The sequence below is a fragment of the Thamnophis elegans genome, chromosome 2, assembly GCF_009769535.1.
Source record: "Thamnophis elegans isolate rThaEle1 chromosome 2, rThaEle1.pri, whole genome shotgun sequence".
Taxonomy (NCBI): Eukaryota; Metazoa; Chordata; class Lepidosauria; order Squamata; family Colubridae; genus Thamnophis; species Thamnophis elegans.
The window spans coordinates 143,007,859-143,035,653 of NC_045542.1; the positions used below are offsets into that span (position 1 = coordinate 143,007,859).

A 27,795-nucleotide genomic window follows, 5' to 3' on the forward strand; every position below is an offset into this window, starting at 1 on the left:
TGCACCAATTGCGACCCTACCTGAACCGGGAGGGCCTTAAAACAGTCACTCACGCCCTCGTCACCTCAAGACTGGATTACTGTAATGCGCTCTACATGAGGCTGCCCTTGAAAAGTGTTCAAAGACTTCAGCTAGTCCAGAATGCAGCCGTGCGAGCGATTGTGGGTGCACCTAGGTACACCCACGTTACACCTATCCTCCGCGAGCTCACTGGCTGCCCATTGGTCTCCGGACACGCTTCAAGGTGCTAGTCGTTACTTATAAAGCCCTGCATGGCATCGGACCTGGGTACCTGAAAGACCGTCTCCTGCCAATTACCTCCCAAAGACCAATTCAATCGCACAGGCTGGGCCTTCTCCGGATTCCATCTGCCAGCCAATGTTGGCTGGCGATTCCCCGGGGGAGAGCTTTCTCTGTTGCTGCTCGGGCCCTCTGGAACGTGGAGATCCCCGTGGATATCCGGACCTTTACTACCCTCCCGGCCTTCCGTAAAGCTACTAAGTCCTGGCTGTTCCGACAGGCTGGGGGCTGTTGAAGTATCCAGCCCCGCTTCAATGGTGAATGTTGTGTATTTTTTAAATTGTTGTATTGTCCTATTTATCCCCCTTTCCCTGTTTTATTGTGAGCCGCCCGAAGTCCTTCGGGAGTGGGCGGCATACAAAACTAATAAAACAAAACAAACAAAACAAACAAACCCTTTCAAGAATATTTTTTTTTAAAAGAAACTTTAGTGTGGATGTTTTCTTTGCATATAATCTGGCTTTTACTTTACTTGCAAGTACATATAGGTTCCTTCTGATAAACACCCTTTTAACATTTTGAATTTGCAAAAGATGTCGATTTCTTGCAGGAGCATGAGTCACGCAAGAGCTAAACAATCTTAGCATTAGTCCTGGTTTTCATATGTCCCACTAAACCACAACAGGGTTGATTGGATTCTGGTTGAATAATATAAATCCCAATTTGGGGTACCTGAAACACGATTTGCAATCTGTGGATTGACCCCAGGATCCCAAGTCCTGTAGCCCCCAAAGTTTCTTTTTTAATTATTTACTTATTTGAATTTATTAGCCGACCAACTCCAATGGTCTTTCCTGTCCAGTATCCCTCCCCCCTTCACTCCTTTCGCCCACTGTGTGTACACTACAGGTCCCGATCAAGCAAGGAGCGAACTGGCGAACCCATCCAGATATAGAATGTGGGAACGCGGTGGAGCCTTAATGGGAAACTCCCCGTTTTGCAAAACCCCCGTTCTGTGACATTTTCACCCAAACCCTGTGGGGAAAATCCTCCCAAGCCACTTCCCCCTCCGCGTTAGCCCTGTGGAAACCAGTCAACTCCACAGCTTCAGAAAGAGAAGGGGGGCGGATTTATTGCCCAAAAGGAGCCTGGTGAAAACCTAACGGACGGGAAACGGTAGCACTGCAGCTAAACTGACCTGGAACAAGGAGCGATTGCTTCCTCTGCCCGCTTCTTCGAGCGGCAGGCCTCGGTGGCGGTTTAGGCTTCTATCTTTCCTCACTACTTTATGAGATTAGGCCTGGACTTGCTGGCACAAACTACCGCCCATCTCCCCTTGCTCAAAAAAGGAAGCCCGGCTAAGTCCTTTGCTAGCAGGCAGGTTCTAGGACGCCTGCAGCCACCAAAGGACTTAGCCAGGCTTACTTTTCTAAGCACGGGGAGACAGAAGGCACAAAATACCGTCCCTCTCCCTGTGCTCAGAAAAGCAACTCTGGGAAGGTCCTTTGGTGGCGGCAGGCATCCTAGAACCTGCTTGCTAGCAAAGGACTTAGCCGGGCTTCCTTTTCTGAGCACGGGGAGACAGGGCTGGGGCAGGCGTTCCGGAACTTACTTCCGGGTCTGGTGACGAACCGGTTCGTGAGAATCGGTGTAGACCGGCAGCAACCCACCACTGCAGTCTATCCTCCATATTAATCTACCCAGGCCTCGTGCTCTGGAGAGGATACTCCAGCTTTGACCTCTTTCCAGAACACAATACCATAGTCTTTTGAAACTGATGGATGCCAATGCAGGTCAAGCAAAAGACCAAGGATTAAATTTAGGATTTTGCAAGACATGGAAGAACAAGGTGGACTGGCAATACCAAATTTCAAGTGATGTTATCAAACCTGTTATTTAACATGGATTATGAACTGAGTTGTATTATCAAGTAGCTGGTTTCTTCAGATGAAGGAAGAAACACAGGATACTCAGGAGGTTTTTATATAATATAAATAATAGAAGCGTACACCGTCTAAGAGAATACTTCATTATAAAGTACATACTAAAAGTAAACACAAAAGAAGAATAAATCTGAACATACTAGATTGTTTCCATATTAAAAAAAATTCTGGAAGGTGAATGTGCTAAAAATGATCAGTAGAAGACAATTTATGTAGATTGCAAGGTTTACTCTTTAACAAAATAAAAATAAGCTCTTTTCAAAACTTTCTCCCTTCAGTATCACAACCATCTCACTGGTTTCAATAAGTAGCATATTCTACCAAGAATTATGAAAACAAGGTGGAATATTCAAATTACAAAAGTTGATGGCACAGAATTCAGAATTTATATGGTAGCAGTTGCCAGGAAAGTTTACATAGTTAATGGAAATCACTTATAATTCCATTTTTTAAGTGAACAGCAGAATAGATTGTAAGACATTTTGTAGAATATTGATCTCCAAAATAAATTTGTATTCATGATGGTGTGTGTGTGTGTGTGTGTGTGTGTGTGTGTGTGTATATATATATATATATATATGTATGTATGTATGTATGTATGTATATCTGAGGTTTTTTGCGGGTGTTTGTATGTAGGTCTTTGGTTATTCGGGTTTTCTCAAGCACGATACCGAATAAGCCAGCCTGAAGATGACGAATGAGACTTTGTCGAAACGTCGCAAAGACACTTCCCGAATAACCAAAGACCTACATAGATAGATAGATAGATAGATGATAGATAGATAGATAGATAGATAGATAGCCTTACTTCAATAAGATAACTACTTGCATTATTAATTGAAAGTTACTATGTTAATTCTTCCTCAATTTCACATATTACAAATCTCTGTTCTCTTCCTCTCTCCCCAATTTCATTTCCCCTCTTTTTTCTAGGGTGTGCTTTTATGTATCTGTAAATAAAATAAAATAAAATAAAATTTCAGTGAAATAATATCAACATTCTTTAAATGCCTGCCCTTGTTCCCTATTCCATGTTACCAGAAGAGCAGTACGGCCAAGGACATAACAAGTTCTGTTACCAAGAACATTAAATAGAAAGGGCAATTGGAAATGGAGCAAAAGAGCTGCATTAGTGGTTTCACAATATTTCATTAAGTCCTGAAAGCTGAGGGAGAAATATTTTTTCCAGAGTACAGTTAAGTCTTTGACTTATGATCATAATGCAGTCTGCTCATTACAGTCGCAAGGGGTGACGGCTGCAAAGCAAGTCATCACATGACCAACACGATTTTACAATCTTTTTTTGCAGTGGGTATTAAGCAAAATCACCATGGTCGTTAAGTGAATCCAGAGACATTAAGCAAGCACCACGGTCATTAAGTAAATCCATTGTTTTTTATGGGGCATTTTGGCTGAAAACCAAAAGTAAACTCTGTTTTTCTGCACAAACATTGCAAATCACAGTCATATCATTGCAGGATGCTACAAACAGTCGTATACGCAGGCTGGGTAGCGGCCATTGGAACTCAGCTGCTTTTGCTACAGTGCTATTACTATAATTGCATACCAGTTGCCAAAAGCCTAACTTTTGATCACGTGGCCCTGGAGATGCTGGGGTGGTCGTAAGTATGAAAAGTGGCTTTGAATGGTCACTTACTTTTACAATGGTTGTAAGTCAAGGTCTACTTGTATACATCTTTTTACTTTCTTGCATTATTTCTCTTTTTTCATTTGTGCTATCTTTTATTGTTCTGTTCAAAACTTTTAATAAAAAATTTAAAAAAAAAACCTTCTGATTTTTTTTCCAAAGTGCCGGGGTGATGAAAAGGAGAGCTAACCAAGCTCCAAAAGGCAGTTTCCAAAGACTCCAGATGTGGGAGGAAGAATTGGTTTGTCCTAACACCTCCACATGAGCAAGGCAGCTCTTAAAGCCTCTTCCATCCTGCTTCAAAATGCAGATCACCCAACAATTGCACAGAAGCACAAAGAGTGGATGGACACTCATCATACTTACCCATCTCAGGTAAGGCTCTATGGAAAAAACAGGGAGTTTTCCAGTTAGTTTCCAAATGTCTCTCTCTGTCTATTGTTTACAATCCTACACAAATATTGCTGGAAGGAAGGATCGTGGAAGCTTATAGGGTTTCCACATGTTGTCAGTTTGTGAATTCAAAAAAGGAAAGACTAAATAACCTGTTAAGACAAAGTAAATGTTATTTACAGGGCATGAATAACATGAATCAACCCAATGGACAGCTCTTTCTCATTAGTTTACTTTATCTGCAAGCTTTTGAGTTTTTTTGTATCTTTTTTAAGGAAAAAGAAAGCATTTGAAATGTATTTGAATATTAGTTCAAAAAAGAGATTTTTTACAAGAAGAATTGTAAAACTGAGTTGGAACAGGTACAGTATGTTAAACATATATGTTTCTACTGTGTATATGTTTGTGTGTGTGTATATATATATAGATACAGAGAGAGGGGGGGAGATTATATGTGTGTGTGTGTGTGTGTGTGTGTGTGTGTGTGTGTGTGTGTGTGTGTGTGTTTATTTGTGCTGATAAAGCAGTTAGCTTCCTCCCATAATTGGGGCTTACCAGGGGTTGTAAAAATCATATATATGTGTGTGTGTGTGTGTGTGTCTAGTTATTCGGGTTTTCTCCCGCGTAAAATTGGAAGTGTCTTGCTCCTGGAAGCACCAAGCCTGAAGATGACGAATAAGACTTCGTCGAAACGTCACCAAGACACCTCTAATTTTACGCGGGAGAAAACCCGAATAACTAGAGACCTACATACTAACACCCGCAAAAACCTCAGAAAACATATGTGTGTGTGTGTGTGTGTGTGTGTGTAGTCACAACCCCTGGTATGCCCAAATATGGGAGGAAGTTTACTGCTTCCATTCTCTGTCTATCGGCTCGTTACAAGAGACCATCCAGACAGAAACCCAATATTTTTACTGTTGCCTTTGTTACATTTGTGTTCTATTTGTCCCTTTATTTATTTATCAGCACAAATACAACATATATATATATATATATATATATATATGTATATGTATATGTATATGTATATGTATATGTATATGTATATGTATATGTATATGTATATGTATATGTATATGTATATGTATATGTATATGTATATGTATATGTATATATATTTGAAGGGACGTGGTGGCTCAGTGGCTAAGATGTCAGAAAGGTTGGCAATTTGGCAGTTCAAATCCCTAGCACCACATAACTGTGTGCGCTTCCATTTCTTGTCCCAGCTTCTGCCAACCTCGCCATTCAAAAGCACGTAAAAATGCAAGCAGAAAAATAGGAACCACCTTTAGTGGGAAGGTAACAGCGTTCCGTGTGCCTTTGGCGTTTAGTCATGCCGGCCACATGACCACGGAGACATCTTCAGACAATGCTGACTCTTCGGCTTTGAAACGGAGACAAGCACCACCCCCTAGAGTCAGGAACAACTAGCACATATGTGCGAGGGGAACTTTTACTTTTACCTTTATATATAGAATACCTAAACTTAACACTTAAAATTACTAGAAGATAAATTGTGTGCATCTGGATTGGTGATAAAACAGATGCAAACCAAACTATACTACTATGCACAGCGAACTAGTGTGGTTTTCCCTTAACTTCCATAAATTTGACCCTGGAGAGGAAACACTTTGAACAGAAAATGTTAGTGAGCAAATAGACGCTGTCTTTGGTATCATCTGATTTTCAGAGGTTGCAAGAAATCCAGGGTGGGATAGAAGGAAGGGTGAAAAAGGCTTGCTTCTGTTCCTCACCTTTAAATGCTATTTTTCAAAAAGTCAGTTACAAATGGTAGAGTGAATTATTGGAGGCCAGTACGTAGCATCATCTGCCAACTTCCCCAGACTCAGAGGCCGAGGTGGAGGTGAAGGACAGGACTGAAGATCTGAGAAAGTCTTGGTTGCAAAGCTTCTCCTGATCATTTCCACAATTGCAAAACTCCTTCTCCTTAGCACAAAGGTGTCAAACTCGATTTCATTGAGGGCCACATGTTTGACCTCAGGGGACGGAGTGGACGTGGCCAGGGTGGGAGTGGCCAAATTGACATCACTCACGTCGGGGGCACCTGTGATGGCTAAAGCAGGACTTCCCTCAGACTTCCTTCCCTCTCATTATAATATCCTTCCTTCCTTCCCTTCTTTTTCTTTCCCTCTTCATTCTTTCTTCTTCCTTCCCTTCTTCTTCCTTCCCTTATTTCCTTATTTTTCCTTCCTTGCTCTCTTCCCATCTTTCCTTATTTTTCTTTGTCTCTCCTCTTTCCCTTTTTCCTTTCCTGTCCCTTCTTGCATGCTCAAATGCAAAAGGGGAAAACATTTCTCCTTTTGTTTTGTTTTTAGTTTTTCTTGATAGCCCTCTGCATGCAAAAATAGAGCTTGGGGGAGGGCGTGTGCAGCCCACCCGAGTGTTATTTTCACTGGCAGAGGCACAGCGGGCCAAAACTTTGCTGTTTCCAAGGTGGCCCCTAAGCACGTTGCAGGTGGGATGTGGCCCACGGGCCTTGAGTATCACACCCCTGTCAGCACCTAGCAATAGCAATAGCACTTAGACTTATATACTGCTTCACAGTGCTTCTCTAAGCAATTTATAGAGTCAGCATATTGCCCCAAACAATTTGGGTCCTCATTTTACTGACCTCGGAAGGATAGAAGGCTGAGTCCACCTTGAGCTGATGAGGATCGAACCCCCGGAAGTCAAGCAGAATTAACCTGCAATACTGCATTCGAATCACTGCGCCACCACAGCGCCTCCTCCTCTTCCTCCTCCTCCATTAGAAATACGCCATCCTGGAAGAATCTTATTTCTTATCACAAGGATCATTCAATTGCAGCCTGTAATCTTTGCTTCATAGAGAATTTCTCTTTGGATTAGGTTTTCCAGAATTTCAGTCTGGAAATTTGATTTGTATCTGGGCATTTGTTCCATGGGCATTTATTCAGAATGACCAATATAAACAAAGTCGTAAATAGTCATTGAGATAAACTCCCTCATCCTGACTCATCTGAGGAGGAGGATCTAGATTGCCAAGGAACTCATAGGTGTGGCCTGTAGCTCCTCTGAGTCATGAATGCAATTTTACGTTGTTGAAAAGCTGTTTCAGAATTGTATACAGTGGCTGATATTTATATTTTCCCCATACTGAAAAAATTAATCCATCATGTTTACATTTTTATATGGGTTTGTGTATGTTTATGTGTTCTTTCCAATTTAAAAATGCTTGAAGAAGATCACACCGTGACCGTAGACCTCACAATTATTGTCACCTGCCTCCTTTTCATATTCCCAAAATTAACACAATTCATTTCTGTCCAAGTAACTTGGGGATGATATACTTTCTGGTCATAAGAACATAAGAAGCAGCTTGTGGGATCTATTTAAACAGGAATCTCAAACTCAAGGTCCACAGAGTGCTTAGATCTGGCACGGGGGGCCACCCTGGAAACAGCGAAGGCCTGGCCCTCGATGCCTCTGCCAGCGAAAATGGAGTGCGGAAGGGTGGCCCTCCTGAGCTCTGTTTTCATTGGCAGAGCGTTGCAGGAGGCCAGCTGAAAATGGAGCTCGGGAGCCTGTTTTATCTGGAAGAGCGCTTGGGCCATCATGGGTGGCCTCGAAACAAATGACATCAAGCTGGCCATGCCCACTCTGGCCATGTCCACCCCAGCCTCTTGAGGTCAAACACAACCATGATGCGGCCCTCAGTGAAATTGAGTTTGACACCCCTGATCTAAAGACTTATCTAATTCAGCATTCTGTTTCGGAGGTGACCAGACATTGGTCTTGTTTCCAGAAATGCTTATCAAGAGCTATACTGCCCTAAGATTTTAGGTAATCCATAGCCTCTATAGCCAGAAAGCTTTTAAAAGCCTTATCCCCCATAAGTATATCTGATTTATTTTGAAAACTTTCTGAATTGTTTATTTTTTGGTTGCAAATTTCATAGATTATTTGTTCACTCTACAAGGAAGTCATTCTTGTTATTTAAAGGGGCCCTCGTCAGGGGTGGGTTCCGGCAGGCACTACTGCTGGTTCGCTCGTGGGCACGCTGCATGTGCATGCACAGCTTAACACATGCTGCATGCACATGCACAGTGCAATAAAAATGCTTCTGCGCATGCGCAGAAGCGAAAAACAAGATGGTACTGCCTAGAGAACCCGTTTGGGGGCATGACAGGCCTGGGTCGCTGCCTGTTCCAATGACCCAGGCTGCGAAACCACTACCGGTTCAGCTGAACTGGGCCAAACCGGTAGGAACCCATCACTGGTCCTAGTACTTCATAAAATTCCTTCTTATATGAATGATCATGTATACATTAGTAATAATAAATAGCTTATCGTAATCCTTCATGAATGTGCAAACCTTATAATGAAGTTGTCCATGTTATTGGCCATCCTCCAAACTATGGTGTAATTAACTAGACAGTATAATTAAATCCTTGCTTTTATCATCTGAGTCATTGGTTAACAGGATCTAAAATCATAAAACCATGTATATTTATGTCTCATTTGTTTAGGCAACAAAAGCAACAAAGAAACACTTTAACTTACAGGCATGGATTGCAACATGATCAAAATGATCGCACACAGTGTTTTAGACATCTTAATTAACTTCTTTATCTCAAAGTACAATCAGCTACCTTCACTGATATTCAGGTTCATCATCTGGTAAGTCTATTTCTTATAAAATACATGACATACTTGGTCAGTTTGATCATAGTTCACATATTGTGTACTAATCTACAGTACCCATTTTCTGAAGACTTGTCCAAAAATAGCCCAGATGACATGTTGGTGATATAAGTGACAAGGTGGGATGAAGTGGTACGGAACTGTTTTAAAATGAAAGGAAAGCTTCCTCCCTTACCCCTCCTTCACCTGTCAGCTGGGCTATTTTTGGGAAATGGGTCTACCAGACTTCCAGAAGTAGACTCTACTTTCAGTCTGGCCTAAAACATCTCTACACCTGTCATCTGTCACACGAGCAATTTGAAAGAAGCCTAGGTCTCCATCTCAATTACCCATTCACGCTACTCTGATTCCAAGGAGAGCAACTGGGATGGTTTTCCCCACCAGTTGCAAATACTGGATGGAAGGGGAAGCAATGCCAGGAAATTCCCCAATTAAGGAGAAGGATGGGAGGGAGGGAGGGAGGGAGGCAGGGAGGCAGGGAGGCAGGGAGGGAGGCAGGAAGGAAGGAAGGAAGGAAGGAAGGAAGGAAGGAAGGAAGGAAGGAAGGAAGGAAAACTTATGCACTGAACACAGGATCAAATCAATATCATGATGAAATGGAGTTGGGAATTCCAGGATACATTTATGCTGTTATTGGACTCATATGAAGAAAGGTCCTTTAAACTACCAGCAGCCAAAGATTTTTAAAAGAAAGGTGAGTAGTAGGAAGTCTGATCTTGAACAGCCACAGCTCCCAACATTGCCAGGCACAGAGAATGTGTCAGCCCCATTAGGTATTCAGGATCAAGAAATCAACTGCTCTGGAAGTCTATCACTCCTTTTATTGAGAATGCCTATGATAATAGAATGATAGAAGCCTAGTTGTACTGTACCTCCCTATGAATCAAGGAAATATTCCTGAATGTTATCTTGTTTCTCAGGCCTTAAGAAATGTTTTGCTTAGGTAATGGTCTTGCATCTTTCCATCAGGATCAGCTTCCTTATCTTTTATATCTTGAGGCTATGAAGCTCTTAGTAAATAATCTTACAATTTTGCCATGTGGGAATGGTACCTACTTTCAGAGTCTTCTTCTCACTTAGAAGAGCTGGTCTTCCATTTTCCGGCGTGAGCATTCGCGCCAACCAGCTGATCGTTGTGCATTCAGGCTTGCCACTAACCGGAAGACTAGCTGGCCGGCACACATGCGCATGCTAGAAATCAGAAGTTCATTTTCCGGGGTGCACATGCCCCCTAGGCAGCTCCTCTTTTGGGTTGCGGTCCAGACGAGAGAGGGCGCCCCCTTTTCAGTACTTGGTGCTGAAAAGGTTCACCATCACTGTCCTATACTGTTCTCTATTCTTTCAGGACTAAGCGTCTGAGTATGGGTGTGAAGGTGAAGTACCTCGACAGTGAGGAATACCGGTTCAGATACTTCACTCGAGGGAAGCCTGGATCCCGACCATCTGTGCTGATGCTTCATGGATTCTCACTCAACAAAGACATGTGGTTAGATACCATTCAAGTAGGTCTTCTTTTTATTCTAGCTTGGATGATGCTAGTTTGGCCTTGAGTGCTAGAAGTCATAGATGAAACTTCCTGTGTGCTTGCTGAAGCTTTCTTTCTTTTAAAGGAAATACCATTCCCTGTGTCCCATCTCCCTACAGTCCCTGAGCCTCCTTGCCATCGGGCAGAGTGGGATGGGTGGAAGACAGTGGTGGGTTTCAAAAAAATTTGGAACCTCTTCTGTAGGTGTGGCCTGCTTTCCGGGTCCACTGGTGGAACCTCTTCTAACTGGTTCGGTAGATTTGATGAACCGGTTCTACTGAACTGGTGCGAACTGGTAGGAACCCACCTCTGGTGGAAGACCAAAGATAAAGGTGTGCGTGTCTCTGAAGTAAAGCCTGCCCCACTTCCTTCAAGTAGGAGAACCATCACCACGATGTAAAAAATAGCAATAGCAATAGCAATAGCAGTTAGACTTATATACCGCTTCATAGGGCTTTCAGCCCTCTCTAAGCGGTTTACAGAGTCAGCATATTGCCCCCAACAACAATCCGGGTCCTCATTTTACCCACCTCGGAAGGATGGAAGGCTGAGTCAACCCTGAGCCGGTGAGATTTGAACAGCCAAACTGCAGAACTGCAATCAGCTGAAGTAGCCTGCAGTGCTGCATTTAACCACTGCGCCACCTTGGCAGAGACTCTAGAAAGAGTGCAGAGAAGAGCAACAAAGATGATTAAGGGACTGGAGGCTGAAAGATATGAAGAACGGTTGCAGGAACTGGGCATGTCTAGCTTAATGAAAAGAAGGAGCAGGGGACACATGATTGCAGTGTTCCAATATCTCAGAAACTGCCACAAAGAAGAGGGAGCTAAACTATTCTCCAGAGTCCCTGGCTATAATGGCTCATGTCCATATCTAAAGCTCTACCCAATTCTTCTGCTTCTTTATCTTCTTGGGGGTAACTGAGAACCAGCCATCTGCCACTAGGATAAAGCAGGCTGGGAAACTCAGATCCTGTGCAAATTGTTGCTCTTATGAGCTTTGGGCTATCAATAGCATGTTACTGATGGAGCAGCTAGCAGCTAGCAGCTAACAAGAGAGTGAAACCTTAGAAATAGAATAATAGAGTTGGAAGGGACCTTGGAGGTCTTCTAGTCCAACCCCTTGCCTAGGCAGGAAACCCTACACCACTTCAGACAAATGGTTATCCAACATCGTCTTAAAAGCTTCCAGTGTTGGAGCATTCACAACTTCTGGAGGCAAGCTGTTCCACTGATTAATTGTTCTAACTGCCAGGAAATTCCTCCTCAGTTCTAAGTTGCTTCTCTCCTTGATTAGTTTCCACCCATTGCTTCTTGTTCTGCCTACAGGTACCTTGGAGAATAGTTTGACTTCCTCTTCTTTGTGGCAACCCCTGAGATATTGGAAGACTACTATCATGTCTCCCCTAGTCCTTCTTTTCATTAAACTAGATATACTCAGTTCCTGCAACCGTTCTTTGTATGTTTTAGCCTCCAGTCCCCTAATCATCTTTGTTGCTCTTCTCTGCACTCTTTCTAGAGTCTCCGCATCTTTTCTACATCATAGCGACCAAAACTGGATGCAGTATTCCAAGTGTGGCCTTACCAAGGCATTATAAAGTGGTATTAACACTTCACATGGTCCTAAAGGAGGATAAGCATCTTCCCAAATATATCAGTGAAGTCTGAGCATGCTCACTGCTTTCCAAAATGTTGCAGTTGATGAAAGGAGTGGAAGAAAAGGAAAAGGTGGGGTAGGGTGGGTATGGGTGTGGGTGTTGTAGAAGGGAACTGGATCTGGACAGGGACCAAGAATAGCATTTCTTCTCTGCTTTTGGCAGTGTGGAGAGCCAGCCTATTTTTGTTTTCATTCCTTGGATTCACACGCAGAACCATTTCCCCAACAGGTCTTTCCTAAGGACCTCCACTTGGTCTGCCTTGATATGCCAGGTCACGGGGGAACCTCTCGCTTACTCGGAGAAAGTTACACAGCAGTTGCTCAAGCTAAAAGGATACACCAGGTAGGGTATCTCTTGAACTGTGATGGGATACATTGTTCTTTGAATTGGTGAATGACAGCAAAGGGGGAAAATGAGGAGGGATGAGTTATTGTATATAAACCAAGGTGAGACTTGCTGTCAATGAAAAATATAAAACGTGTCTATTCTTTGTATTAAAAATGTGGAATTTCCTTTGAATCAAGCATGACTTACAATACAATACAATACAATACAATACAATACAATACAATACAATACAATACAATACAATACAATACAATACAATACAATAGCAGAGTTGAAAGGGACCTTGGAGGTCTTCTAGTCCAACCCCCTGCCTAGGCAGGAAACCCTATACTGTTTCAGACAAATGGCTATTCAACATCTTCTTAAAAACTTCCAGTGTTGGGGCATTCACAACTTCTGGAGGCAAGCTATCCCACTGATTAATTGTTCTAACTGTCAGGAAATTTCTCCTCAGTTCTAAGTTGCTTCTCTCCATTAGTTTCCACCCATTGCTTCTTGTTCTACCCTCAGGTGCCTTGGCAAATAGCTTGACTTCCTCTTCTTTGTGGCAACCCCTGAGATATTGGAACACTGCTATCATGTGTCCCCTAGTCCTTCTTTTCATTAAACTAGACATACCCAGTTCCTGCAACCGTTCTTCATATGTTTTAGTCTCCAGTCCCCTAATCATCTTTGTTGCTCTTCTCTGCACTCTTTCTAGAGTCTCCACATCTTTTCTACATCGTGGCGACCAAAACTGGATGCAGTATTCCAAGTGTGGTCTTACCAAGGCATTATAAAGTAGTATTAACACTTCACGTGATCTTGATTCTATCCCTCTGTTTATGCAGCCTAGGACTTCATGGGCTTGTCCCTTTAATTTATTGGAGACAACAGAATTTTGCCCCTGACTCCATCTTTTTGTTTTTACTTTTTCACTCTGGATCAGGCATTCCTAATGTTAGTCACGTTGAACCCTGCTTAGTTTTCCAAGATGAACCAAGGTTGGTTAGATGTTGCCATCTAGCAAGAATATTTTTTGTTAAACGAGCACATAAAGGAAACCCAATGCTTTATCATCAGTCCCTTCCAAAGTCTCACAGATGTGTGAAGTAGCTATGCATTGTATGATACTTAAACAGTATTATTTTCTTCCACTTCAGTAGTTCCTACTTGGATATAGATTGTCCAGCTTTAACCTCAAAACAGTTGAAGAAAAAATTGCATCTAGCTGTGATCTGCCCATGGGTACTTAATGAACATCAGAGAGCTAAAGAAGCAAACCCAAATCTCCACAGCTAAGTTCAACATGGAAGACATCGCAATTGTGTGCTCCTTATGCACTTACTAATCTCGATGAATCTGAATTACTTGGGGTTTACTTAGGATGACTTCAGTCTGATGTTGTGTGATTGTTATGACAATCCTAGAAAAAACATGCTCAGGCCTATTGGGATTAAACGGTCCCCCAACACTTGTTGATTTGTGCAATATTGTCATGTTTGAGCCATGATGGCGCAGTGGTTAGAATGCAGTACTGCAGGATACTTCGGCCGATTGCCGACTGCCAGCAGTTCAGCAGTCCGATTCTCACCGGCTCAAGATTGACTCAGCCTTCCATCCTTTTGAAGTCAATAAAATGAGGACCCAGAGTGTTGTGGGGACGGGACAATATGCTGTCTCTGTAAACCGCTTAGAGAGGGCTGTAAAGCACTGTGAAGGGGTATGTAAGCCTAGTGCTATTGCTATGTTTTGAACTGGGATTGCAAATGGGACATCAACTGTCATGTCCAAGAGTTGGTCAGTCTTGTGCACTCTCCTGTAGAGGGAAAGCTTTCAAGTAGTTAGTATTCATCTTATCTTGTGAGCACCTTAATAAAGAGCTGTAGCAGATGTTCTCAACTTTGCCATTATTACTTTTATTTCGTCATTTTCCCTGTGAGATAAATTTCCCATATTTTGGAAACATCAACATTGGTCTATAGGCTTATACAGCATAACCAAATGGATTTACAAAATGCATTTTATTACCATAGTTCCTTCTTTAATCAATCTTGTTCTTATTGCTTGATGACATTCTTACTTACTTACTTATGTCGTGTTAGATGCTGCTGTATCAGCCATATAAACAGTGATTTGCATGAATCACTGAATCCTGAGCAATGTTTCAGTCTACATGGCAGTATGAACTCAGCCTATGTAACTAATTTAGTGTTCATTATATTGTGCAATTCGTTCCAGAAAGAAGGGATTAGGATGGGTGAACATCTCATTAAAGAACAACCACAATCTCTTTGTTCCCAATGTTTGTTTCAGTTTGTCCAGTGTGCTGGCTTGAACCACAAGCCTTTCCACCTGGTTGGCATGTCCATGGGAGGCATGGTTGCTGGGGTTTATGCTGCTCTCTATCCAGCCCACGTCTCCTCTTTAGCGCTCCTCTGTCCAGCTGGTAAGTATTTACATCAAGTAAGTGAAGTGTGAAGGAGAAAGCCAGAACGCTTGGCCCAAACTCTAAATTATAAAAGGAGAAGTGGATGGGCTGTTTGGAGATGCCTTCTCTCATCAAAAACGCCTTTGTGCATTTCTGCATAGTTACTTCTAGAGTTCACCTCCAAATCCCACAATACCCATTAAAAATAACGGATTTCCACCCTATCTATTTATACCAGAACTTGAACATAATAATACATAATAACTACTGAACTCAGTGGGTTGGAATCATGGCATCACTTCCCCTCTCACCAGATATGGAGGTGGGAAGCAATATACCTTAACCACATCAACATACACAACACAATCACACTTTTCATGTGGATCCTCAGCAGGGGTGGGTTGCTACGGGTTCGCTTTGCGTGCGTTTCACGGTTCGCCTGAACCGGTGCGAACTAGTAGCAACCCACCTCTGAACCTCAGCTAAGTTGCCTTACGAGACATATCACTTCTGATTCCATGATATTCAAGTTACTATGGTTGAGGAACATTGCATTAGATTATTCCTTTAAGGCTAAATCTTGCTACCTGACCCACCTACCTCAAACCTAAGCTTCAGGAAGGCAAGATAACAGGGCCAGGAGGAAAGTCTTCATTCTCCGTATGCCTCTTACTCAAGGTAGAATTTCTGCCACTCACTTGCCAACTGAAATATTTTGTCTCTTCCTTTCTTTTTATCGTCTTATGTTGCCTGACTCTCCACAATCTTTCTGTCTCCATTTACTTGTCTTTAATTCACCTCTTGCCATAAGTCTGTATGTCTTTTGCAGCTACAATTCCATGTACTTTACATCTTTTTCAATCTCTTAAGTTTGGTTTCTTCTGATCTCCTCTGATTTCCTCCTTTGGAAAGTCCCCAATTCCAATATTCTCACAGGCTCCTAGGGAGTCCTTTATTCCATTCGTTGATCCAATTACCTTATCCTCCTAATCACCTTCATATCTAAGTCCTCCTTCCTATCTCTATTCACTACAAACCCTGGGTGCCCAGATTCCTAGCACCCAATTTTTCCCCCTTACATCACATGAAAATTCCTACTAATTGCTCATTCCCCAATTTTACTGCAATCCTCTGGGTTACATTAAGATGGTACATGATATAGTCTCTACCTTGATAGTAATAATAATAATTCAAACCAGGGGTAAATCCAGCAGGTTCTGACAGCGGAAATTTTGAGTAGCTCGGAGAACCGGCAAATACTGGGTGGGAATGGAGATTTTGCAATATCCTTCCCCTGCCATGCCCACCAAGCCACGCCCATCAAGCTACACCATGCCCACCATGCCCCACCCACAGAACCGGTAGTAAAAAAAAAATGAATTTCACCATTGATTCAGACTATCACTTTTGAGGGCATTAGGTTGCCAGGAAACATCAAACCCAGACCAGAATACTGCAAATCTTTGACTGCCTCCTTGAAAAATGCTCACAAAGTCGGCTGTTTAAAACATGGGGGTTAATTTCTATTTAATGTTGCATTTCAACCTACCTTAAAATAGCTTTCTTGTTTGATTTTCGGGGAACTTTCAAAGATTTTTAACAAATGTTTCTGTCTGCCTGTTAGGATGTACAGCTGTTTCCATGCCTTCGTTTTTAAAAAGGGTCTATCTGTGGACTCGGTTGCCATCTTTTTTCCTCACCAAACTTTTATTTTATTTTTGTGCCTTCAAGTCAGTATTGGCCCCTAACCACAGTCAGTTTTCTTGATGAGATTTCAAAAGTGATTGCTCTTGTGTTCTTCTTGCGGCTGGGAGATAGGGACTGGCTCAAGGCTACCCAGTTGGCCTTATGCCTACAGTAAGTGGGGAGAAGAACTCACATTCTCCTGGTTTGTAGACTGGGACTGTCAACCAATACATCCAGCTGACTCTCCTCCAAACTTTTAATCATTCATTTTTTTTGGTCATTCCTCTTTTACCAGAGCCATGGTGTTTAGAATGCAGTACTAGAGCCACGGTGGCACAGTGGTTAGAATGCAGTACTGCAGGCTATTTCTGCTGACTGCCGGCTGCTTGTAATTTGCCACTTCGAATCTCACCAAGCTCAAAGTCTTCCATCCTTCCAAGATCAGTAAAATGAGAACCCAGATTGTTGGGGACAATAGGCTGACTCTGTAAACCACTTAGAGAGGACTGTGAAGCGGTATATAAGTTCTATTGTTATTGCTAATTCTGCTGAATGCCAGGAATTCAATCCTGACCGGCTGAAGGTTGACTCAGTCTTCCATCCTTCCGAGGTCGGTAAAATGAGATGGTTGGGGGCAATATGCTGACTTTGCAAACTGCTTAGAGAGCGCTGTAAACCAGAGTTTCCCAACCTTTCTGGATTGTGGACCGGTGTGGGGGGGAGGGGATGGTTTTGTGCGAATAGTGGGCAAGGGTGTATGTACACACAGCTCCATTTGTGCAAGCAGCGGGCATATGTGCCCAGAGCTTGCGCAAGTGGAAAGTGCATGGATGCTTGTGCTCATCCACTTTGGGGGGCTCAGTTTTGATCAGTTCATGGCTCAGTACTAGGCCATTGCTGAGAGGTTGGGGATCCCTGCTGTAAAGCAGTTTATACGTCTAGATGCTATTGCTATTGAATATTTATGTGAAGCAATATATAGGTATAAGTGCTATTGCTAATTACCAGCTGTAGATATTGATCAATGCAATTACTTCACTTTAACACATTTTTAATATATATTAGTCTATATTTTTAAGATTCTTGCTCATTTATTTTTAGAGTGGTAGTAATTTTTAAATATATATTCCATATTCTCACTCTTTTTTTAGGTCTGAAGATTCCAAAACAAAGTGAACTCTTTTTGTGGTTAAAACACCTAGTTTTATCAAAGGATCCTGCTGAGACAGCTCTTGTTTCGGTTACTAAGGAGCGAATCGAAAACTTCATGAAAATTTGCCTATACCAACCCAGCTTTATAAAAATGCAGGTGAAGATCTGGCCTTTTCCTAGATTGCTGCTCTCTGTGTCCCTTGTAATAACATCTCCCATTTCTCTTCAAGTTCTTTTACAAGACAGTCAGGAAGGGCACAAGATTGAAATTTAAGGTGGAAGGGAGGCCAGCATAAATATTTCCCAAATACTAGAATAACGGGAGATGCATTGCTCCTTCCTTCCTTCCTTCCTTTCTTCCTTCCTTCCTTCGTTCCTTCCTTCTTTCCCTCCCTCCCTCCCTCCCTCCCTTTTCAATTTACTCTGCTTTTTTTCAAGAAAGGTATCGTGGGGTGCATATGATCCCTTTTTGTGACCTTCTGACAAGCAGTGGGGACACCACTCACTTAACAACCGTGTTACTAACTTAACAATGGCAGTGATTCACTTAACAACCGTGGCAAGAAAGCTTCTAAAATGGGGCAAAATTCACTTAACGAATATCTTCTTAGCAACAGAAATTTTGAGCTCAATTGCTCAAAATCCTCATAAGTCAAGGATTACAGCTAGTATCCTCCTGCAGCTACCATGTTTCCCTGAAAATAAAACAGGGTCTTATTTACTTTTGACCCCCGAAATAAGCGCTTGGCCTTATTTTCAGGAAGGTCTTATTATTTTTGAAGTGCAGGAGGTGGAGAGTGTTACCTCATGGCTGCTGTTGTGTTGCAATGTTTTTGAGGAGGGCTTATTTTCAGGGGAGGGCTTATTTTCAGGGAAACAGGGTATGCGCTTAATCTAAGAATAAAATAGAGAAACTGTTGAAAAAAAATGGCAGAGAAAATTTTAACACTGCTGATTTGTACTTTTCTCCTTCCACCTTTAGCTCCTAAAGGGATACCTTGAGGATCGGAAACCAAGTAAGATGTTTTTTACATTGTGTAGGTACAAGACACAGCGTGGACCAGGCTTCGCTACTCATCTATATTTTAGAGCAGAGTACCCCAACCTTTCTGTCTTTACGGACCAGTGGGGGGAGGGCAGGGAGAGGGAATGAATGGCCGGCAAGCACATGCAGCTCTATTTGCACAAGTTCTGTGAATGCATGTCAGCTTGAGCAAATGGAGCGTGAACATACACTTGATCACTCCTCGTAGAAGTGGGGTTGTGCACACATGCAGTGCGCTTTCCTGCCGCTTCCTCAGCCCGGTTTCAAACGGCTCATGGTCCAGGGGTTGGGGACCCATTTCAGAGGGGCCAACGTGCATTTAATATCAAGAGAATCCATCCAGGGAGCTGCAGCCAAAATCAGCCCTTCATTCAAGGCATTTTCACTGGGTTTGTTTCAGATATGGACATTTCTCCTTTCTAAAATGAGAAAATAATCCGAATGTGGGTTTATTTTACTATACATGTCACAGTAATGAGTTAGGGAAAGCAGGTTAGGCAAGGCTTCTGAAATTCTTCTCATTGTTTAACATTAGCTCTGTTCTGGATCACATCACAAGAAGGCAGATTACAATGGAAGAGATGCTAACGTTCTGAGCCAATGAATGTCCTCAGCCACACATTTCGGGATCATGAACACGAGACAGCCTTTCCTATTTTACAAGCCTTCCAAGGGTGTTAGGAATATAACCCCCAGGACTCCCAGTCAACACAATCCCCATTGGGTGAAGAGGTTGTTGCTCAGCTACATTTAGAGAGATGTGAATTGGAGAAGCTGCAGGGCTGGGATCAGGCAAATGAGGGAGCAAAGGGTTAAATTTACTCCTGCAGCTGAATGTTCCTGATCAGATTTCCTCCTCCCGTTATTATTATGAAGTATGGTGGCTCAGTGACACAGGCCTTTGCTCCAAGACAGTTCTAGCATTGCGTGGTTGGTGAGCTCCTGTCACTCGCCTCAGCTTCTGCCCACCTAAACAGTTCAAAAGCATATTCTATGCAAGTAGTCAGATACTATTTCGGTGGCGAAGACGAGGATGAATTATGTGAATGGCTAGAATCCTACCAGTCCTGAACCAGTCCAAGTTGGGATGCCCATTTTGAGTGGCTTAGATAGAAGTAGAGGGTCTCAGATGCTGCTGCAGGAAAACCACTTGTCTTTCTTTCTGGTGCAAAGTTAGCTCGCCCTCCTGTGGTCCACCTTGGGAAATGCATGAGCGTAGTAAACAAGACAGCCAAACTACTCCTCTGCATATCACTGTAGTTTCCTGGCAATTGTAACATAGCCATATGCTAAATAAATAAAATAAATTCCCATTATTCATACGAATAAGAATACTGAAGATCAGACACAGGGAAAACCCAGGACGAGTGTCCTTGCTTATTAAGAATGAAAAGAAACACCCCCGATTTTGTTTCCTTTTATTGAGAAAGGTTTTCTGGACCTCACCAGCACTGAATCGAAGTATAGCCTCCATGACAACATGAGGAAAATCAAAGCTCCCACCCAGATCATTTGGGGAAAAGAGGACAAGGTAAGGGATATACATGTATCTGGGGTTTTGTGCACACTAATGTAATTTTAGAATCAGGCAAGATTCTAAATCCTGCAATGGAAATTGTACAGCTATGGTTGTTCATTTTCTGACAGTTTCATTGATCCTGGTGGAAATGCTTGATTTGAAAATAAATCTCAATTGTTATTCTGAAAGCGACATCCTTCAGTTCAGTGAACAGCTTGAAAGTTTTGCCTACATTTCAAGAGGAAGAAGGTTGAGGACTTTGCACAGAAGGCTGAGGGAGGCCCTTTGAAACGGGTATGATGAAGGTTTATTCTAGGGTGTTAAGCGGCACCTGCAGACAGGATGGAAGGCAATACTACTGTATTTTAAAACCAGAATTGGGAGAAATGCAACACAGACATTTTTTACTTCCACTGTGCTATACCCTCACTCCTATACTTTTTAATACAAGTTTTCATACATTTCTTAGAAGCCACCTAAAGTCACTTGGTTGAATTGAGCAGCAATAGAAATTGAATGGGTGGATGGATGGAATGTATCTCATTTATCCTAAAATCAATAAGGTAAATCCATAATGGCAGAGAGAATATCCTGATGAATCTTAGTGGTCAAGAGGTTGAACTATTAACAGTAAATAAGGACAATGGTAGCACTAGCACTGATGATCTTTGGGTAATGAAATGTCTGCAAGAAAACAACCACTCTCAGAAAGCACCAAGAAACCTTCTTTATACCCTAACAGAATTCACATGTAACCTGGCTATACAATTCAAGCAATCAAACCCTGGATATCTGAGAATAGCGGAGAAGCTGTGTAAAACATCAGTTCGCTATTAAAAGCTTGTGTACTGAACGTTGCTCCAAGAGCACAAATGTAAGGTGGCACACCCAAGTCAGGATTTTTTTTCAACATACTTTAAAATATTTCAGTTGTGATGGGAAGACATTCCTTGTTTCCTTTTGTGCAGGTTTTTGATTCCTCAGGTGCAGAAATTCTGGCGGCTGCCATTCCAAATTCCCAAGTGCATTGGCTGGAAAAATGTGGACATTTCATAACCCTCGAGAGGCCCAGGACATCTGCAAGGCTCCTCTTGGAATTCTACAAATCAGTCTGTGACCCAGCCGAGCGGAAGAAGGTGGCCTGAGGCTCAGGAAGTGCCAGGTGGCAGGAGACAGGCAAGGTCTGCCTCACTTCCAGACCCATGTTGACTTCTCTGGCTGACACAATGGGAGCTACAACTCAAGATACTTAGTAGGCAGCAGAGGAGGTGAGGATCTAGAAAATAAAGCTTTGCACCACTCCATAAAGACTGATCAAGAATTGATCCAACTTTCTAATGAAACTTGCACTTCTATGTGTGTAGCATTGTTGTAGCTATCTATACCTCTTCTTTACTTCAATTGCCTTTCCTCTGTTAATGAAATTGAGGTGTGAGCAAAGAATATTTTAAATATGGATTTCTGCATTGTAGTTGTATGGTCCCTGGCACAGTGACCCGGAACCACAAATTCCTCAATTTTCCCCAATATTGGAGGCAGAGCTCCAAATAGGAAGAAAAATCAGATGTCAGACATGCCAACCTATTGCCTCTGAAATCTATTTATTTTAGGAATCCTGATATCAAAAAGATTTCAAACACTCTGCTCTGAGGAAAGGAAATTTTAGATTAGCAGGGAGCAAAGGGCTTCATTTCTACCTTGTCAATCTATCCCAGCAGGGCACTGGATTTGATTATTTCAATGGTATCTACTTTTTACAAATTAATAATAGTTTTAAAAATTCCTCCCTTGAGCCTGCAACATTGTGGCAACATTTTTTACAAATATATGAGTTAAAGACCCACTTCTCTAATATGGCAAGAAAAATTATCAGATTAAGGTTTGAAAACTAGTGATCCTCAGTCGTACGTCTACTATTAATTGCATCTACTTTACTTCTCTTGGAAGTTGTGAGTTGCTGTTTCGTACCTTCAAGTCAATCTTTACTCCTCGACTGCCTGGATTAGTCCCTAAAGTTTTCAATAGTTTGCCATTCATTGCCTTCTTCCTAGGGCAGAAAAGGACTCAATTCCCAAAGGTCATCCAGCCGTCTCCATTCCCAAAGGGAGACTAGAACTCACGGTCTCCCAGTTTCCATCCTTGTGTTTTAACTACTCACACCAAACTGGCTCTTTTGGATTAAGTTAGATGGACAATTTTTTATAATTTTTCTCCCAGTTCACTGAAATTTTGTTTCCTGCTTCCGGTGATACCATGGCAATGCAAAGGTGAAGAGCCCAAGCTGACCAGGTATTGTCAGAACCACTGTTGCTTGACTTGGTCATACTTATTATTTCACTTTACATGTCACTTGGGTAACATGAACTAATGTAACAAGAAGAAAGTACTGATATAACATCAGGGGTTGTATTCACTTACCTTCCCTACCGGTTCGCAAATGTGTGTGTGCATCTCACCTCCGTGCATGCACTAAGCCTGCCGCGCATGCGCTTTTGGCAAAAAAAAGGCATAAATGGGATTCTGTAGAACCAGGGTGGATTGGGGGGGGGGGGGCACCAGCGATTAACTGGTCCGAACCGGTAGAATACTACCTCTGTGTAACATGATGCAGGCAGCAAGATCTTCAACCACCTCCTAATGTCTCCTTGAAGAGTCTTGCTTGCTTGTGTGTGCACATGTTTTTGAAAATGCAGTATGTCTCTTTAGGGATAGATTGTTCCAGGGAAAGAGGCCATGTCTAGGAAGGTTCGCTCACAGAGTTCCTATAGAAGGCAAGCTTCTTGATAAAAGTGCCTATGAGAAAAACACTTAAATGAACATTTTTCCCCATCTCAGAATAACACTGTTCTTGAGAAAGAGGTAGGGTTGGAATTATTCCCATTTCTTGCACTATGCATTTTCATTTTAGTGTTTGCTGCTTGTAACTGATCAGTAAAGCTTGATTTTAACTGCTCTTTTGGAAAAAAAAATGGTAAAGGACTGTGTTTGTCGGATTAAAGAAAGCACACTCACACATGCAAAACTGTAGTCAGAAAGGATGGACATGGCATGTCAGCTTTTATTAGTTGAAAGTAAAATCAAACTTCAGATCAGAATGAGACCAGTGTCTTATGTGGAAGATACTGTCTTCCCATCTTGGGCAACACTACAGTGCAAGAACAGATCTCTCTGCAAAACTGCTCACACTTTGAAAACAATCATTGTGGCAGATGTAAAAGTGATTTAAAATCCCCCCCCAAAAAAGACAGAAAATATCCCTCCTACCTAATGCAACAGAACAGCTTATCAGAATCAATGTGTGTCCTTCTCACAGGCAAGACACATTTAAAGCTCTTAAGAGCCTTGAGGTAGCATCTTTATGCAAAATTAAAATCACCTTTTGGACCAGGCTGGTAAGCATCCACAGCAATCCACATGGTTTTAAGCTTTAGGTAGGCTCAGTAAAGATGTGTCATGCTCCTGCCAGTTAGGGACTATGTTTTCTTTTTCCTGGAAGATCAAGGTCCAGCATAGCCCTGCAGCCTGCTCAAGGAGAACCCACAGAAAAGGCCTCTTCAAAGGAAACATGTGCTTAGAACAAACAGAAAACATTCGCCTTACACGCACACAGTATTCACAACAACAAAAAATAACTGGAGTGGAAAAGACCAGAAAACTTGTATTTTTGTCCAACTAATTTTACAAAGACATTTCTTTGTAAAAAAAAAAAAAAAAAGACAAAATGGATGTCAGGTTTTCCCCTCCTCAAAGCTGCACTTCCTTGTCAATTTGTTTTAGATTTTTTGCCCCTCATTTTAATACATTGTGAAAATTTGTGCTGTGACATCAATAGACATATCTTAAGAATAGGACACTATAAACTCTTCCCGGAAACCTCAAAAAAGATATGTAAGTTTAAAAAGACAGTCTCAGAAGACACCACTCTGGTTAGCCACTTTGCTGCTGAGTTCTCTTATTAAAGCTAGACATCACCAATTACCCTATGTGAATGAACACTAGATTTGCCCTTGGGAAAGAATATTACACAACATTTTGAAATGATGTGCAACATGAGAAGTTAATGAAGCCAAGATAAAGGAGGGATACAAGGATGGAAATGAATTATTCATGGCTGATCTTGCTGAAATCCAGCTGGATTTGCAAAATGAAAGGGAAATCCACAAAGGAAGGAACAGATGTTTTACATGATTGCTCTAGCTTTCATCTCAAGTACTGCACAACAAATCATTTTAATTTATACATTATAAATAATTTCTATTCTGACACATCCCAATGGCTCTTTTAAAAAATAATTTCTTTAATGCGAGAATCAACCAAAAGTTGAAGTTGTATTAAAATCAGCTGATGACAAAGTATCTAGGCCTAAGGATGGAAGTCTCAAACAGTAATGTTAGTCACCTACTATCATAATGAAGTGATTCGTACGACCAGTTGGTCAGCAACAAACACACATAGATAAAAAGATTTTGCACCAATTGAAAGGATAAACCCAGTTTAGGATTGTGCAAATCAGCCCTTCAAGTTGTCTGCTTTCAAAATAATATAGGGTTTTCGTTTAAAGCAGAACATGTATAAATTAGTACTAATTCATCCTATTCACTTTTATTTGAAAATGGCTTTGAATATAACCTCAGTTCACTTTTCCTGGATCCTTTTCTTTACCAATGTAGAATCCTCTTCAAAATATCCCAACCCAAGCAAGTGCTGCTGAAGATTAACTAGGTGGGAGAGATAACCTAATTGTATAACCTGTTGAATTACATCACAAAAGACACAAAAGAACTCGGAGCAAGAAATGGAAAGGAACGCCTTTGTGGCCAAAATGGTGGTTCTAGAACACATTTGTTGGGTTCAGCTGTAACTTGGCCAAGCCTTAAGAGAATTTTTTTTTAAAAAAAATGACTTGCTACTTGTACAAGATTAAAGGTTGTACCACTTATCTTTTCTCACCAATCTCTTTTATGAGATCCAGAGCCAAGTAATCGTTTGCCCAAATTGAGAAACATAGATTTAAAATCTTTGGTGTAAAATCTTTACATAAATAAAGCATTTTTTCTCAGATGTTCAAATTGTAGCTAAGTTTGAATTTATATATTGGGAGGAAAAACAAAATATGAAGGCCAGGGCTTCATTCACTTTTTCAATAGCAATGATTATAAAAAGAAAAAAAATATTTTCAAGTGCTATCTCCTGATTCAACAATATATAAAAGACTTAAATCTTAAATTAGTAACACAGAATAGAAATTGTAAAAAAGGGGTAACAAGCTCCAGGCTAAAAGGCAACCTATGAATTGGATTTATAGCATTGCCAATGGGAATTCAAAATGGCTGAATTACGTATTAAATTTTGATGACACAATGACTAAATTTTGACTTGTTCTGTAAGCTGAAAACCCACAATGAATGAAAATTTATTCCTAAAACGCATGTAAGTTGAGAAACACTGATAATAGAATTGGCAACTGAAGCAATTTCATACAGGATCAATAGCTGCTTCCCTAATAATTTCTGATGCTACATTTAGATTATTTTTATGGTAATTTCGTACATGGTTAATACTTGGGTAAAACTTAGAGTAACTTATTTTCCATAATTATATATAAATTGACAGCTATATGCCGATTCAAGCAAGATCTTAGAAAAATGCAGCTCAATGAACCTGCATTCAAAAAAGTGCCTCCAATACAATGTTAATTGTCCAGAGATGAGGTTATTTTCTATTGTAGCTTTTTTTTAAAATCATTTTTGAAGTAAAATGCTGTTAATTTTCAAAAAGGGCTTAGCAAATAGGTATTGTAGTTGAAAAGTGTATACCCAATTGTTATATAATATTGTAAAATATTACAGTAGAATGGACCCCATTAGTACATAAATATTTCTTCAGTTACAAAAAAACCCAACCCTTTTTTTCTTTTTCTATTTAAAAAAAGCATTAAAACAGATTTTGCAAATGGCAACGCCATGCAAAATCTAGAAGTACCAAGAATCTCCATAAGCAGAAATTTAAAAGAAATTTCTGCTGTTTCCCAGTAGGCCAAAAATCAGTCCAATTTAGAAAACAGCAAATGTCCTGCGCAACCTTTGCAGCCCCTGAACCTCATGACCCATGATTCAAATTCACTGGAGCCTTGAAACTCTGCTTAAGACCTCTCACAATTCAGCATTTTACTTCACTGTCCATTATTTACAACCAGGTTCCTTTGGAACCCTTCAGCTTTAAACAACCCCACTCCTCATTTCCAGAAAAGAACAAGAAAGACTCAGAACTGGTTAACCTGTGGTTTCTACAAATGTCCCATCATTTTTGACATTCAAATCCAAATGTATCATTATTAAAATCAGATTTTGATCATGTGAGGGGAAAAAAAGCTGTCAAGAAGAAGGTAATGTTAAGAAGTGGTCTGTTTCCAAGTGTAGGAACAGCCACCAACCATCCAGATCTCTGATTTCAAAGTTTGTTCTTCCTTTTTTTTTTAACAAGAACAACAAATAGACTGCTCCATTTCTTTAGTATCAGGCACTTGAACTGTTGGGAGAAACATGCCATTCTGAACCAAGCAATGTGAAAAGAGGATTAAGAGACTCAGCAGTAGACTAGGTCTAATAACAAAATTTCAGCAGCAAAGCAGAGGCCTGGAGTGAGCCCTGAACCCTCCAGCTATGCTGAGACCTGCGTAGGTTTCTAACAAAAAAATGCCCAAGAAGACACCAACAGCCACTGTCCCGTAGTGTCCTTTTTTCATTTGTGTGGTGCTGCGCTGTTACTAATAGGAGACTTTTCTACGTCTTGAACTGAGAAGGCATCGAGGCACTCTGCGCCTAATTGCCTGGATTGAGCAGGTCCATGCTTGAACCAAACAAAGCCACCAGCTGCTCTTCATAATGTGTTATATTCCTCTTCATAATGTCCATGCAGGGCCCAAGTAACCGCTCAAATGCTTGTATATCCATAACTGCACAGAAATACAGAGAAATATGAACAGAAATGTTTACATTAGTTTCACGGAAGCTGCCAATCCAAGCTCTTTTTAAATTACGGTACCTAGAAAAGCAGAAAAAAAAATCCTTGGAGAATGAATAAATTATTTTATTTAAAGATCCCCAACTCCAATTGACTCTGAGCAACTGATAATTGAAAAGCAAGAAAATAAAAACTTGAGAAACCTATTGCAAATATTCAAAACAGAGCAAAGCTGAAGAAAACAACCTAGGGGCTCAGCACCCCAAGGCCTAGGAGAACAGCCAGATTTTTAAGGTTTTTTGGAAATTCATAGGATGGGAATCATGCAAATCTAGAGCATATTTAATTAAATGGAATTATGAGTGATGGGACAAGAACAACAACTTGTTTTTTTTTGTTTGCATATGCATATGATTTAACATGACCAAAGAGAACCTTTAAACACCTGGTTTTGCCATTATTACAGACTCAGTTATTCAGTTATTACCTTTAAATTAGAGCAATCACAAAATAGTCTCAGAAGTAAGAATTCCCAAGGACGGACAAAAGAATTTTGGAAATATTATATTAAATGCTTCCC

The 27,795-nt window shown here is 41.2% G+C and overlaps 2 protein-coding genes across 2 annotated transcripts in view; one reads left to right on the forward strand and one right to left on the reverse strand.

Annotated features, from left to right (window-relative positions):
* LOC116502680 (zinc finger protein 420-like) overlaps positions 1–27,795 on the forward strand; it is a 474,998-nt gene that overhangs the window by 70,123 nt on the left and 377,080 nt on the right. The gene's annotated exons all lie outside the window — the stretch shown is intronic.
* PRKAR2A (protein kinase cAMP-dependent type II regulatory subunit alpha) overlaps positions 23,293–27,795 on the reverse strand; it is a 72,120-nt gene continuing 67,617 nt past the window's right edge. Inside the window, exon 11 of the mRNA XM_032208600.1 lies at positions 23,293–27,207. Within this exon, the coding sequence (XP_032064491.1) occupies positions 27,074–27,207 (134 nt within the window). The 3' untranslated portion in view covers positions 23,293–27,073. The remainder of the gene's footprint in view (positions 27,208–27,795) is intronic.